The sequence below is a fragment of the Molothrus aeneus genome, chromosome 8 (assembly GCF_037042795.1).
Source record: "Molothrus aeneus isolate 106 chromosome 8, BPBGC_Maene_1.0, whole genome shotgun sequence".
Lineage (NCBI taxonomy): Eukaryota > Metazoa > Chordata > Aves > Passeriformes > Icteridae > Molothrus > Molothrus aeneus.
The window spans coordinates 23416372-23429683 of NC_089653.1; the positions used below are offsets into that span (position 1 = coordinate 23416372).

General features: G+C 46.5%; 1 protein-coding gene across 1 annotated transcript in view; it reads right to left on the reverse strand.

Moving 5' to 3' along the window:
• Positions 1-2246: 2246 nt before the first annotated feature.
• Positions 2247-13312, reverse strand: part of ARL3 (ADP ribosylation factor like GTPase 3) — a 30144-nt gene continuing 19078 nt past the window's right edge. The window contains exon 6 of the mRNA XM_066555117.1: positions 2247-6276. Within this exon, the coding sequence (XP_066411214.1) occupies positions 6229-6276 (48 nt within the window). The 3' untranslated portion in view covers positions 2247-6228. The remainder of the gene's footprint in view (positions 6277-13312) is intronic.

Consider the following 13312-nt stretch of genomic DNA (forward strand, 5'->3'; position numbering starts at 1 on the left):
GCCACCAACACAGCCCCTCACAGCAAGGCCCCTTCGCTTATCCCTTCCTGGCTTTGGCCTCACAGGTGCCAGCTATAAAAATGAATCCAAAATACATATAAATCCTCCTGTCTGACATCAGGGAGGGTGATGGAGCCAGGGCAGGACAGCTGGCTCAGCCACCCCAAGACGCTGGGCTTTGTCTTGTCAGTTGGAACCCAGCTGTCGCAGGCTGGGGACAGCACAGTGTCCCAGCCCACAATGATGCTCTTGGCAGGGGGGGACCCACTGTCCCCAACAGTGTCCCCCTCAGCACCCCAAGCTCCTGCCAGACAGAGAAGCATTAAAGCCTGCAGGCTGTGGCTCCCATTGGTAGCACAAATGTTGCAAAGCCAAGCAGCAAGGACAACTTCTATTTAAAAATATCTCTCATCCAGGTGATTTACTTGCAGGGCGTTCCTGCCAGTTCCTAATGCAGCTCAGACTTGGGGCCTAACCCACCTGCCAGTTCCCTTTCCTCTGAGGGTTATTTACTTGGGGCTGCGTTTGGCTGGCTGAATGTGCCGCCCAAAGGGCTGCAGCTCTGAGACAGGCGGTCACAGAACGCTGCAAGCAGAGAGGATCCTTCCAACCCTTCCTCTTCTGAATGTGATTTTTTTCCTTTTCCCATTAAAAATGATACAGATACTCATCTTGGTCAGACAGCTACAAAGGAAATGCAGAGGAGGCACCCCCCCACCCCGTGCTGTTTCCAGCAAGCCTTTCACAGCATCCCCCAGCACGGGCACAGCCTGACCACAGCTTTAGAAGTTTTGCTTCCAATTGGTGCTGGGAAGGGAAATAAGTGAACAGATTGCAATAAAAAATCCAACAAGCCCAAATTCAGCCAACTGAGCCCGAAGCTGCCATTTCGGCAGAAGCCAATCACGAGGCTGCGGTGCGAGTTTGTTTCCACTTAAACAAAACAAAATAAAATGAAAAAGGCTTCAGCCAGTGCCTGGGTGGGTGCCCAGGTGGGTGGGCTGGAGCACGGCCGTGGCCATCAGTCCAGCTTCCCCACTCCAATGTGTCCCAGCAGAGCACGGCCGGGCTGGGGAGTGCCAACGCGGCAAGAACACGGAGGCTGAAATATCCGGCTCTGCGGCCACAGACCACTTCTCTGCTCCGATAAAGGCAGGAGTCCGGGGGTGCGAGGCCATAAACAGGGAAATACTGGTCAAAGAGGAACAAAAATCTCAGTGTTTTTTTCTCCTGCAGGCTGCAGATTATTCTTTTCTTTTTTTTTCCCCTCCCCACGCCCAATCCGCTCGGTTCCTTGTCCTTTCGGGAGCACTAAATTCATCATGTGGATGTGAAGCGGGGCTTGTGCGGGGAAGGGACCCGCGGCTCGCTCCAGCAGACACACGCAAGGTCACACGCAGCCTCCCCATAAATTACCACATCCCACCCCAAACAGCAGCAGGAGAGGGGAAGCACAGCCCATTCGGGGGCCGGGGGCCGCAGGGGCTGATACATAATGCTGTGACAAGTCAAACAGCTCTCAGGGTGTTCACTTGCCAGAGAAATATTTTTCACATCCAATCCATTAGGCAAACAAGATGAAAAAGTATTTCCTACTTCGCTGAAAAAATACCAGGACTGAGTATAAAGCGTGCCTTAAAAAAAAAGAGAAAAGAAGTTAAGTGTGACCATCTATAATATTTTTTTTCCAGTGGCTCTGACAGACTTCCAGGCATCCTGACTGTGACTGTGCAGGGAGGGACCTGATGCTTTAAAGAGTTCTAACAGTTCCTTGCTTTTTGGCTCCTCTGGGTGTTGCAGAAACAGTAATGAGTCAGATTAGCTGGAAAGCAACAGATTTTCTTCCCTCCCTCCTAACCCCCTCCCAATCTCATTTCACTGAACCAAACCCAAATAGTTTGCTGCTTTTCTTTTTCCTCTTCCCTTTTCCTGCCAGGTCACTAGAGAACGTGTTTCATGACATGCTTTTTTTTAACCTACAACATGATTTTTGAAAAAAGAAGATCCTCCCAGAATTTCCCTTTCTCTCTGGCTGACTTCTCTGATAGTTTTGGAATACTGAAAATCCAAAGGAAAAAGGCTTCTTCAACAGTTTTGATCACTTCTAGTACCAGCAACCATTTCTGGTGGGGTGACAGGACCAACAGAAGAGCAGCCTTGTGACCTGACTGGAAGCTCCTTGGGAAGAGACAATCCTAGCAGAAGATGAACCTGCTGAAGAAAAAAGGACCACCCCCAAACACCAGTTGTCTTTCTACTAAATTTTAATTTATTTCCTTTTTTTTTTTGACAAAGACATCTAAATTATACACTGAGTAACAACATGACCAGATATTGCAAATATCCCTTTTTGGTGAAATACAAAAAGGGAACATAAAAGAAAGAGCTTGCGTGGACCTGGCCGGCCCAGGGAATGCAACAGCCGCCATCTTTTGCTTTTGGAGAAGAGTGAGCATGTTGGAGTGGGCTGGTCTCATCCCAGTACACTTCATAAAAAGAGTCTGGTGACCAGTTATAGTTTTGACAGAGAGAGAAGTCATTAATGTGCAAGAAACATCATAGGTAGTGGGAAAATGGGAGAAGGTTGCAAAAGGCTTTGGCAAGCATTCTCCCAGGGCAGGAGAGACATTCTCCAGCGAAGCTGCAGGGGAGGACACGGCCACAGCTTGGGAGAGGACAAGTCCCCACACCCCACTCACATCAGAGCAGGGGCTTGGACTCAGGTTTTCTGACATGCCCTTGGAGAATTTCACTTCTCCGGCACCTCTCCCCTCCAGGGAACGAATGGGGCAGGAGCAGGAGAGGCTTCTTTCATCTATCGCAAAGGTAGAACCAGATTTAATGACGTGAAAGTGAAGCACGGGAAGGGAATTAACCCCTGTGACAAACATCCCGAGGTCTGCCTGTCACTCGGAGCCTTTAAATCATGGCTGGGTTTCTTCCTACCACAGGGGCTCTGGCTCAGCCATGAGTCACCATGGCGGGGTGAGGTTTCACGGGCTGTGTTACGTGGGAGGTCAGGAAACAGGAACACAACGGTCCCTCCTGGCTTAAAAATCCAGGAATTGGTGCGATGTGTGGCAGAGCTCCACCCATACCAACGAGCCACCTGATTCCCCCAGCCTCAGTTTAAAGGAGGGCGAAGCTGACAGCGCTGGAAGGACGGAGCCCTGCGTGTGCCACAAACCAGGGCGGGGCTGAAGGGCTGGCAGAGGGGCAGCATTGATCGCTGGCAGGTGTTTCTGGCTGGCCCCAGACAGTTGTCCAGGTGGTTTTCAGCCAGGTGCTGCCCAGGGCAGAGAGCCCTGCAGAGGCCATAGCAGATGTAAATACATTCAGATAACGAGCAGCAAGTGAACAGAACCTCAAATTCTCATACATTTTCACCAGGTTGCACAGAGAAACGTTTACAATACAATGAACATTTACAGCCATCACTAGGATGATATACTTAAGACACGGTCATTTTAACCCCCCACCTCCATCCTCCAAGCACAGCTCACTCTATCACGGTCTTCCTCTCTTACCACCTGGCACAGGAAAACCAAATTAACTACTGGGTTACAGGTGACACTCTGGCAGGTATAGATGCAAGCAACCAATACGTGTAGCTACAAGTAAACATAATGAATGAGCCAGCAAAAGTTTCTGGATCCTGAGTTCAATAAGGCAATTTTTCCTTCCCAACTAAAGCGATAGGAAAATTACTACATATTTATTTTACACATATTTCCAAGTTTAACCAACATGAGACTTTAAAAAACCACATTACCCTCCTGGATCCTTTTCAGCCCCGGGAAGCCAACTGTGGCACTGGTGGGGTGTCACAGACTAAGTCTGCTACTGCTAGAAGAGTAGGGAGCAGGAAAGCACCAACTCAAATCCTCTGCAAGTGTGAAAGATCAATGCCTGAGCTCCAAAGGGTGCTCTGCCCTGCCCTGCCTGGGCCAGAGGAGACATACCCGAGCACTTTCCTCTGCATCTGGTAAGCAATGTGGGCAAATCCAATGCTTGGGGACTATCTATCACAAAGCTCTGCCACTCGGCCAGCACAAGCCTGCCCACAGGAAAGGGTTGTAATTCTTTACATTGCTTGCATCAGGCAAATGCATTATTTGCAAGGAAAAGGTGATGCTGGGATGAATTTCTCCTCCTTGGACTGACCTAGGAACATGCCATACTCAAATTTGCAGCGTTCCGATAAGCCTGCGCAGCTGGGGAGTTACCGAGCAAGCTGCATTTAAATGAACATCTCATCTTATGACTCCTTACTCAATCCATGCAAAGCCAGAGCTGTGTCACTTTGTCATTAGCGATTGCTTAACAGCTCACTTGAGCCCGCTCTTCCCCCCCACCCCGCTCCCCAGTCGTCTGGTTTTTAAAGCACGGCTCTGCTACTCCGGCATGCGTGTCCTGCCTCCCTGCTGGAGACAGATGCACTCGGAGGGTGCTGACTCACGGACACAGGCAGATTAAAGTTGGATTGCTAAAGCAGTTGCTGTCCCAGCTGTCCCTGTGCCCCCAGCCACAGCAAAGACAGCTGAACTACACACGGATCATCCCTGAACTGCTACTGTACATCCTGATGTATGGGGGGACCTGGAATGAGCCCCAGATGATTTTAATATGCCAAGCTGTAACACACAGACAGCCAGGGGCTGCTTCACGTACAGTGCAGATGTTTGTGCCGTGAGGTGGAGATGTCCGGGGAAGGGAGGAAAAAAGAGCTGGGAGCTCCAGGGGTGTCAGCCGTCTGCCTGGGTCCATGAGTCAACTCGCTGACGCGTGGTAAAGCCACATGCTTTAGTACATGCAGCTTTCCCATCCTGCACCACCGTCCGTCTCCAGGAGGTGGAAGGGGTAATGCAGTCCCCAGTCATTCTCTGGCCTTTCGCAGGCAGGCAGCAAACAAAGCTGGCAAGCAGGGCAGTGGGATTATTCTACCATCTGTGCATTAGAAACTGGCCCAGGAGTCACCAAGCTCGCTTCATGCAGGACATGGCTACTTTGGCGTGCTAATCGCTCCCGCTCCCCTGTCAGTCTGGGGCTAGATTTGAATTGGGGAGGAGGAGGTGGAAATCACATTCTCTTTCCCATTTCAGCAACTGTGTCCTTTTAAAGGGAAGCCGGCCCAGGGAAGAATGAATGCTCGTTTTACAGAGCACTTCCCATCTGCTGTTCACCAGGATCCTCACTCTCCACCCGGGCAATCCATAGCCAGCACCAGGCTGGGGGACCTCAGGCACTGGACAGCCAGCCTGCTATGGGGCAGTCCCCCAAGTCCCCAGAAGAACCAGGCAAGGCATGCTTAGCTGGTGGGGTAGGAGAACACATTTTGCACATTTCAAAGGAGGAAACCTGGGACCTGATATCTCATTCTAGAAAGTAATCATGGACTTAATTGCATTTTCCTGCAGAGTTGCCTTAACATCAAGGGAAAATCAACAGGGATTGTTCAACATCAAGACTAATCTCACATATGGAACTTATTGAACGGAGGAACAACATTTTTGCTGGCTCAAGGTGAAATGCTGGGCTAAATTCTCCTTCAGCTGCGAGAAAAGCCCTAGGCACGCTCATCCTGCATTATTCCAACTGCAAAGAGCTTCAATTATACACATATAACCCTTCTCTCCCTTCTACAGCAGTGTCGCAATGCAACAGTGCCTCGTTATCATCAAACTCCTCTTTTATGGCTATAGGAATATGTGGAAGTCTTCTACCCTTTTTACACAAATGACTCCTTAGCAGCTTTATTTTAAGAAACTAGCCACAATTGGTAACACAACTGCATTTTATCTGTCACTGAGGGGAAGCTGTGACTGATGCCGAGCGTGTCCTCAGCAACCGCGCCTATTAGGGCAGCTCCTATGCATCTAAGCCACTACAGTAACTCACCACTCCCTCTGCTCCACACTGAATCAGTCCTGCTTCTGCTTACAAACTTGCTTGCTAATCAGACATTTAATACTACTTATGCATAGGGAAGAAATATGTAATTCCTTTATTGGGATAAAAAAAATTATACTAAAGAGCAGGTCAAGTTCCAAATCCAGCAGTAGGTTTAAACCAATGTTGCTCCCTTTTCTCTCTCTTTTTTTTTTTTTCTTTTAACAGCTGTAGCTGTGCACAGATGGAAAAACATTTGGTCAGAAAGCAGCAAATTAGTGTTTTCAGGCTAGAATTCTGCTTCCACCGCTCCTCCATTTCCATGCAGCTCAGAACGCTTTACTTCTTCTTAGTACTGACATTTTTGCACACCCAGTTCATGCCGTCCTTCAGACAGAGAAAGGTAACATTAGTCAAGCGACAGGAGGAGGAATCCCCCAAGCCCACCCCTCCACCATTCTGCAAGCATCATGTTCTGCCTCCTCACTGACCCCCTGCCTGCCCTTCTGTCCCCAAAACCACTGTGGGTTAAAAAAAATAAGTGCTTCCTTGCTTGGTAGATGTTGTCACACAGAGGTTATTAAATCTTTCATCTGACCATAAAAAAGTACCATCATCTCATCACATCACTATGTGTAGGTCCTACGAGGAAGGATCACTTTGCAGTCAAGGTACGTCAGTAGCAGATGAAGGCCCTGTTCCAGGTTTGGCTACAGATGATTTGTGTAATCTTGGACAAAGTCATCTTATCTTTGAGACTGGATTTTAGGAGACTGCTTGTTATACAGTCAGCCCCCTGTTAAGAAAACAAGTCTAATTCTCTGTTCATCTGCAAGCCTTGAAATCCAGATCCATGAAAGTCACTGCAACAACCAGACCTGGACCCTGCTCCCTGTTCCTCAGGGCCCCCACAGAAAATGGGCCCTCAGTGATCCCACAGGGGTTCAGTGAGAAGCTATGTGGTCCTGTTTTAAGAGGCTGATATACTCTTTAAGGTATCTCTGTAAAAATGTGTGGGTGACCTCTCTGGCCAGTGCAAGCAGGATGGCAACACTCGTGCTGTGAATACCCGATTTGTGAGTTTATTGCTGAGATCCCAGAATGGGATATGCTATTGAAAGCCAAAGCTTCATCTGCTCCTGTCACTTATCTGTTAGGAGACGTGCCCAATGGAGTGAAAGATGCACAGTCTCCTCATATTTGTGTCCCATCAAATCCCTTACCTCTGTCCTGTCTACGAGGTATCTCTGCAGATAGGGAGGCTGAAGGCAAAAGGTAGGGTTTTGGGGATGAGAGAGGAGCAGCACATCTTTGTGTGGAAGTCAGGCAAGAATCACCTCAGAGTTCAGAGTGGAGGGATTTCACTCTATTATGTTCAGTGGTCATTTTTGTATCATTACCACAACAACCTTAGTTAGACCCTAAGAAAGGTCAGAGCTTTTGGGCAAACGTCACTGGTAGCCCGACAGTAGCAGTGTTGCTGATTTCCTATTCCCTTGTTCCCTGACTGCCAAAAGGCTGCCAAGGACCTCGGCTTCTCCAAGGACAGGCAGCCCAAGGCAGAGTACAGCAGGCCCTTTGAGTGAGCTGACACTCACTGCTGTGCTTCTATGCTGTCCCTCAGCCACAAAGGTGGTGGCCATGTCAGAGGGGAGCTAAAGAGTTAAGAGAGAAGAGAGGGAGTCCTCAGGGCTTAATCAGAAGCAGAGAGGTTCTCACTTGAAAATACCAATTCACCTTGATAACTGTGCTATGTGACACTTCTTATCTGAAGGGGAGCAGCAACTTTTGAAATCAGCCCTTGTTGCTGTGTTAAATAAAGAATAAGTGAGCCCAGTTTGTGCTGGGGTGCACATGAGGCCCTACACTAATAACACTTCTAACTCTAACCTTGGGGAGGGTTGGTGTCTCCAGTTTCATTTATTTATCTCCCCAGCAGAGATCAGTGTAAAACAAATTGTCTGAAATCCTCTGAGCAAATGGGAAAAGATGAGAGGTAGATTCATTTTAAGGCCCGGTAGCTTTGTGTCTTCCCCTTTCAATAACACTGATAACCTAGGTGTAAAACATGTAATGCCTTAAGCAATCAATAGCATGGTTTAAAGCTTATCACTTTAGAGAGAGAGGGAGCGAGTGATTCCCTGCATGAGGAATGCCAGGGCTTAACAATGGGGCTGGAAGGAGAGGTGTCAAGCCTTTGACTTGATTGTGTGCTTTAGAAATCTGCATGATTGCCTGCAAAGAGTAAAAATAAATAAATAACTAAAAATGCTCCCACAATGATTTCAGCTTCCCCTGCCTTGGAAGCAGTAATCACATTTGCACACATCATGGCATACAAGGCAAGCAGAGCTCCTCATTCATTTTGAATGTAGGTTTATTTGCTGAACCAGAACAGCTGAGACAGCTTAAAGTAATAAATATCAGCTGACACCCTCTGCTATTCAGCACAGTAATCCCAGAAACAATACATCACTGCAAAACAACAAACACGCATCCTATCTTCTACCTAATCTGACCACAACCTGAATTCACAGTGATTAAAACACTGCCTGCTGCCACTGGGGAGCTGGGCAAGGAGAAAGGCAGACCACTGCAGCACCAGCGCAGCGAGGGTCATAAAGCAGAGTTTATGATGGGATTTACCATGGCTGGGAGCCTGGCTGCATGAAGCATTTAACGAGGGCAAGAGAATGACATAGCAAAATGCAAGAGGAAAGGTGAACTCCAAACACGCTTGAAATACGTAAGTAGGTCACCAAACTTTTAAAGCAGAAATAGATTTTAAAAACTCTCTTCTGGCATGAGTTAATTGACAGGAAAAATCACATTTAATTGTAAATATCCCCCTGCCTGACAGTGATAAAGGGAAAATTAACATGTTCAGCTGTATCAGAAAGGTGTATGTGAGATGCCTTCCTCAGCTATGTCTGCAGCTTCTGGTGCAACTTTTTTTTTGAGGGGAGGTGTTGTTCTGCAGTGTCCCCAGATGCTTTGGAGAATACCAAATGCAATGGAAAGAAAAAAAACCTAAAAGGTACATTTGCAGTTTTTCTACCTATGGTGTGAAGCAGGACAGAGCATTGGTGAGATAAAGAAATCCAGGGAAGCTGCTACAAACACAAAGAGCTGCTATGGGAAAGGCACATGGGAAGCAGGAAACAGTGCTTGAAAGAGTCAAGTCCTCAAGGAGTCAACTGTTGTCATCCTTTGTCCCTGCACACTCTGTCCCTATATCTGCATGTTTAAAAGATGGTTCTGTGAAGAAAGTATAATCCCTACAGTAACATTTAGATCTTGATAGATGTCCTTGTGCTGCTTTGTTGAGACACAGAAACATTGGCAGGTACTCTGAGGACTGAGGCGGATACAATATTAGTATTCCAGCCTCAAGTCAACCCTGGGAAAACTTAGCCAGGGAAAGATTTCAGATCTTTCAGCTTTGCCTCTCTTAGCTCCTTAACAAGCAGCTAGTAAACTTTACCAAAGCAAAGAGAGAGAACCCCAGGGAAGAGGATAACACTCCTTGCAGAGAAATGCTGCTCACACAACCCCGCCTTGCTGCAGTCCCATCTGCTATTGTGCCAAGGGAGTTGTACTCCAAGGCCCTTTGGGAAAGTACTGGTAGAGCCTTCCCTGGGAGAAATAAAAAGTCCTGCTTAAGATTAGCCCACTGCTTGCTTATTCTCTGCATTATCAGCTTTGTGGCTATGGGAGTGAAGTAATCTGACTTCAAACACAGCGAACAAGTCCTTTCCACCCCATAAAAAGCCTCGTGATTTCTGCTCCCCTGCAAGCCCGGGATCAGGCAAGGCCACACACTTGTGACCCCTAATGTGACCTTAAGGACAGAAAAGCTTAATCCTTTCATGTAATCCTCTGTCTGCCATAACAAATTGGGTCAGGCAAGTGCAAAATTCTCAATCTCTAGCATTTTTGGTATGCGTTATTTTAACTGTCACTTTCTTCTCCCTCTGCACAGCCAGGACTGTGCCTTCATTATCTGTCATTTCCTTGCACCTCTAGTGATCATACAGGCTGGCTCTTACAGGCTCCTGCCAGTACATTATCCATTGGGTTTTGCCTGGGTGAAAGCTTATTTTCTTGTCCTCTGAGACCTTGTATCCCTGTAGACTCTCTCCTTACCCTACTTAAAAATCAGAAGACACTGCCTTGTAATCTGGAAACATGGTTGCTTTTCCTCAACATGCACAGGCTCTGCCTGCTCCAGGAGAGCCGCAGTCATCAAAACTGGTTTTAAATCATATTTACAAATACCTCCAGAACCTTGTTAAGATGTGGGAGATCCCCATCCAGCCTTTCCTTGCTAAGACTAAACCTAAGCTCTGCAGATACCTCATTGGTATGTGGTATCCACCAGGGATGGTCCTGCTCTAAATCTTGCCCTTATGAAAGTGTTGAATTGCAGCACAGACATAACTTAGGTCTTGGTCTTCATCCTCAATTAGGTTGAAACAGCCAGGGAAGAGAGAGAGGCTCAGCCTTCCCCACAATCCTTTGGGCCAGATGGGCTCTGGCATAAATTCGAAAAGTTTAGTGGCTACTCTCAGTTTCACTGCCTTTTAATGGTCTCCAGAGGGTCATTATGTTTGGGAGACTCTGGACACAATACACTGCATCATCATTCTGGAGGACAGTTCCTCAGGGCAGGCTGAACTCCGGCTGCCTTGATTGGAGAATCTTGCTTCAGACAAGAAACAAGCTACAGAGCACACATCAGTCCCAAGCCTTGAGTCCTATTTAATATCACACCCTGGCCCCTAAATAACACCTCAGCAAGAGAGGAGGCAGGAAAGCAGAAGGGTTCTGTTTGCTTTCACACCAACCCTGGCTGGCCAGGGTGGAATGTACACAGCTTTTGCACACCAAAGGCTACAATTTGAGACCTGGTCACAAATACCCCAAGAGAGCCTACATGGCACCAGAGTCACTGTGAGGCAATAGTTCCCTTATGTTCCTCTGCTGTCATCAGTAATCACCCCCCTCATTTGCTGAGGTCTCAGTGTAGGCTGGTCAGTATCCCGTTCCAGAAGAAGAGCCCAGATGGCTGTGGCAAGGAGAAAAGGCTTTCCTGCTTTTTAACTGGGGCTGAGGGTAAGAACAGACCTAAGAAGACATTTTGCTTGAAAAAGCCTCGATGGCACCATGAAGTCTGATTAACAAGACAAGTGCTGCCCACAGTTCCAGTCAGGAGGTAATGAAGTCTTCAGCTGGCATAACCGGGGCTGCCAGCTGGCATCCAGAGACACTACATGGAGTTTCCAGTTAACCCAGTCACCTCTCTTCTGAGCCTGCTCAGGACACTGCTAGGCCCTTTTTCCAGAGTCCCTAATGGTTAATTTTAAAAGAGAAGATGACTATATGGATTCCCCCCTTAATTAACATTTTATTAAATAACTCATTTCAAATAATAGTTAAATTCTCTAAATTTATATCATTCTATTAACCATAATCTAATCTCATTAACCTTGAAATCCCCAGTCTTAACTACCCAGTTCTATACACGATGGTGCTAGCTGTTAAACTAATTAAATGACCTTCAAACTATTTCTCCTTCATGTATCAGCATTATTTATCTTTGCTCATTGCTCTTCTTTCAAGCTATCACAAACATCTTCCCATATGAACTCTGTTCCTGCATGTGCTCAGTACAAGATATGCCACCACTCTTCCTTGCAAGATCCATCAGCAATGTCTCAAATTCTACTCCAGCTAATCCATTCCATCACCTGCTCGTTCCTTGGCTTTCATTCTGAACACCTGATGCTTCCCCAACTCCATTTATTTTGCTGCCACTCATTGTCATTTCTCAACAAAGTCCTTAAAGCAATGACCTGAGATTTAACCACATACGGAGAGCTCCTGTTCTGAGCCTCTGGTACCTGTGGCCCTGGTGTACCACAATCCTCAAAAACATCTTTCCTAATCTCACTCTTTAAACAAGTTTTTTGATTCTCCTAAAGTTTGACCTCTCCTTCACATCCCAGGACTGAAGACACAGTTTTTTCCTAGGCTGATCTGGGTTTAGTTTAAAAGCCATCTCCCCAAACATTTTGTTCCATTTGCAAGGAAAGGGAGTGCTTGACATTCTTGCTGTCTGATTTGACAGAGCTGAGGTTATGGCTGAAGAGAAAAGTAGAGGCTCTTCTTCTATAAGCTATAGAGAGTTTGCGACTTTCCTGATTTTTCTGCAATAATCATTTATGGAATAAGCTGCAGTATTTAGGGGAATGAGACTGACTACAACAAAGTGGGATGTTATCTGGCCTGCATCTAAACTAATTTGTCTAGATAAGCATGATGAACAAAATACATAGGTCTGCAAATACTTTTATTTAGTTCTGGTCTTCTACTTTCTGGAAGTGAATGCAGAAGCAGATTTCATTTCCCTGGCAGAGGATATTGGACTGAGTATTTGCAGTACTGGAGGATTAGGGATGTGCAGGGAGGGAGGCACAGTAAGAAGGTGCTGTCAGTGGAGAAGTGTGCAGCCCACTCCAGAGAGCCCACAAATCCGCCTGAGAAAGAAGCACCTTTCAAAGCTCAAGAACAGAAAGTGACACTTTGTATCGTTTACTTTTTCCACATCCAACACACACCTCTGAATTTCATCTGTCTCTTTACTGCCTCTTTGCAGCTGGAGAGATCCCTTGGACTTCCATAACCTAGAGAAGGGCCTGAAGGGGTAGGAAGGCAACCTATGTTTGCCTGACACCCTGTCAACTGCAGCCTCGTTTTCCTGGTCAGATTTCTTTGGACTGGAAATTTCAGAGCAGAGATTAGAGCTGAAGCCCTTTACAACACTGGCTACAACATAGCTGAATTTGTAGCTTAGCTAACTACAGGCCCTGTAGAGAACACACCTACTACATTCAGGTCTAAAAATCAGGTTGAGAATTTAAAATCAGAACTGCTGTACTGGGTCAGACCAATGGTTTGTCCAGGCCAGCATCCTCTTTCTGGATGCCAGGGGAAAGACCATGTAGGAACAGGATCTGCCTTACTCTGTTCTTTGCTCCCAATTCATGGCCCAAGCTGTTCCTCAGTCAAAAGCTGCCTCCAGACCTTACTGGTGAGTGATTGCCTGCACATCCCTTCTTCAGAAATTCATTTAAGTATTTTTCTGATACTGTTTTTTTTCTGATACCTTTGGTCTCCCCAACATCCTGTGCCAATGAGATTCAGAATTTAATTATGCCACTTGCAAAAAGTACTTATTTTTATTTCTTTTAAACCATTTTCTGATTATTTCATTAGGAATACTCTTCCTCTAGCAGTGTAAAAATAGCATACAGTCTATCTGACATTTTTATACCTTATTTTATAAATCCTGAAGATTTATAAACACTCTCTGTCCTCTCTCTTACAAGCTACTAGTCCTAATTTATTTATTATCCCTGTA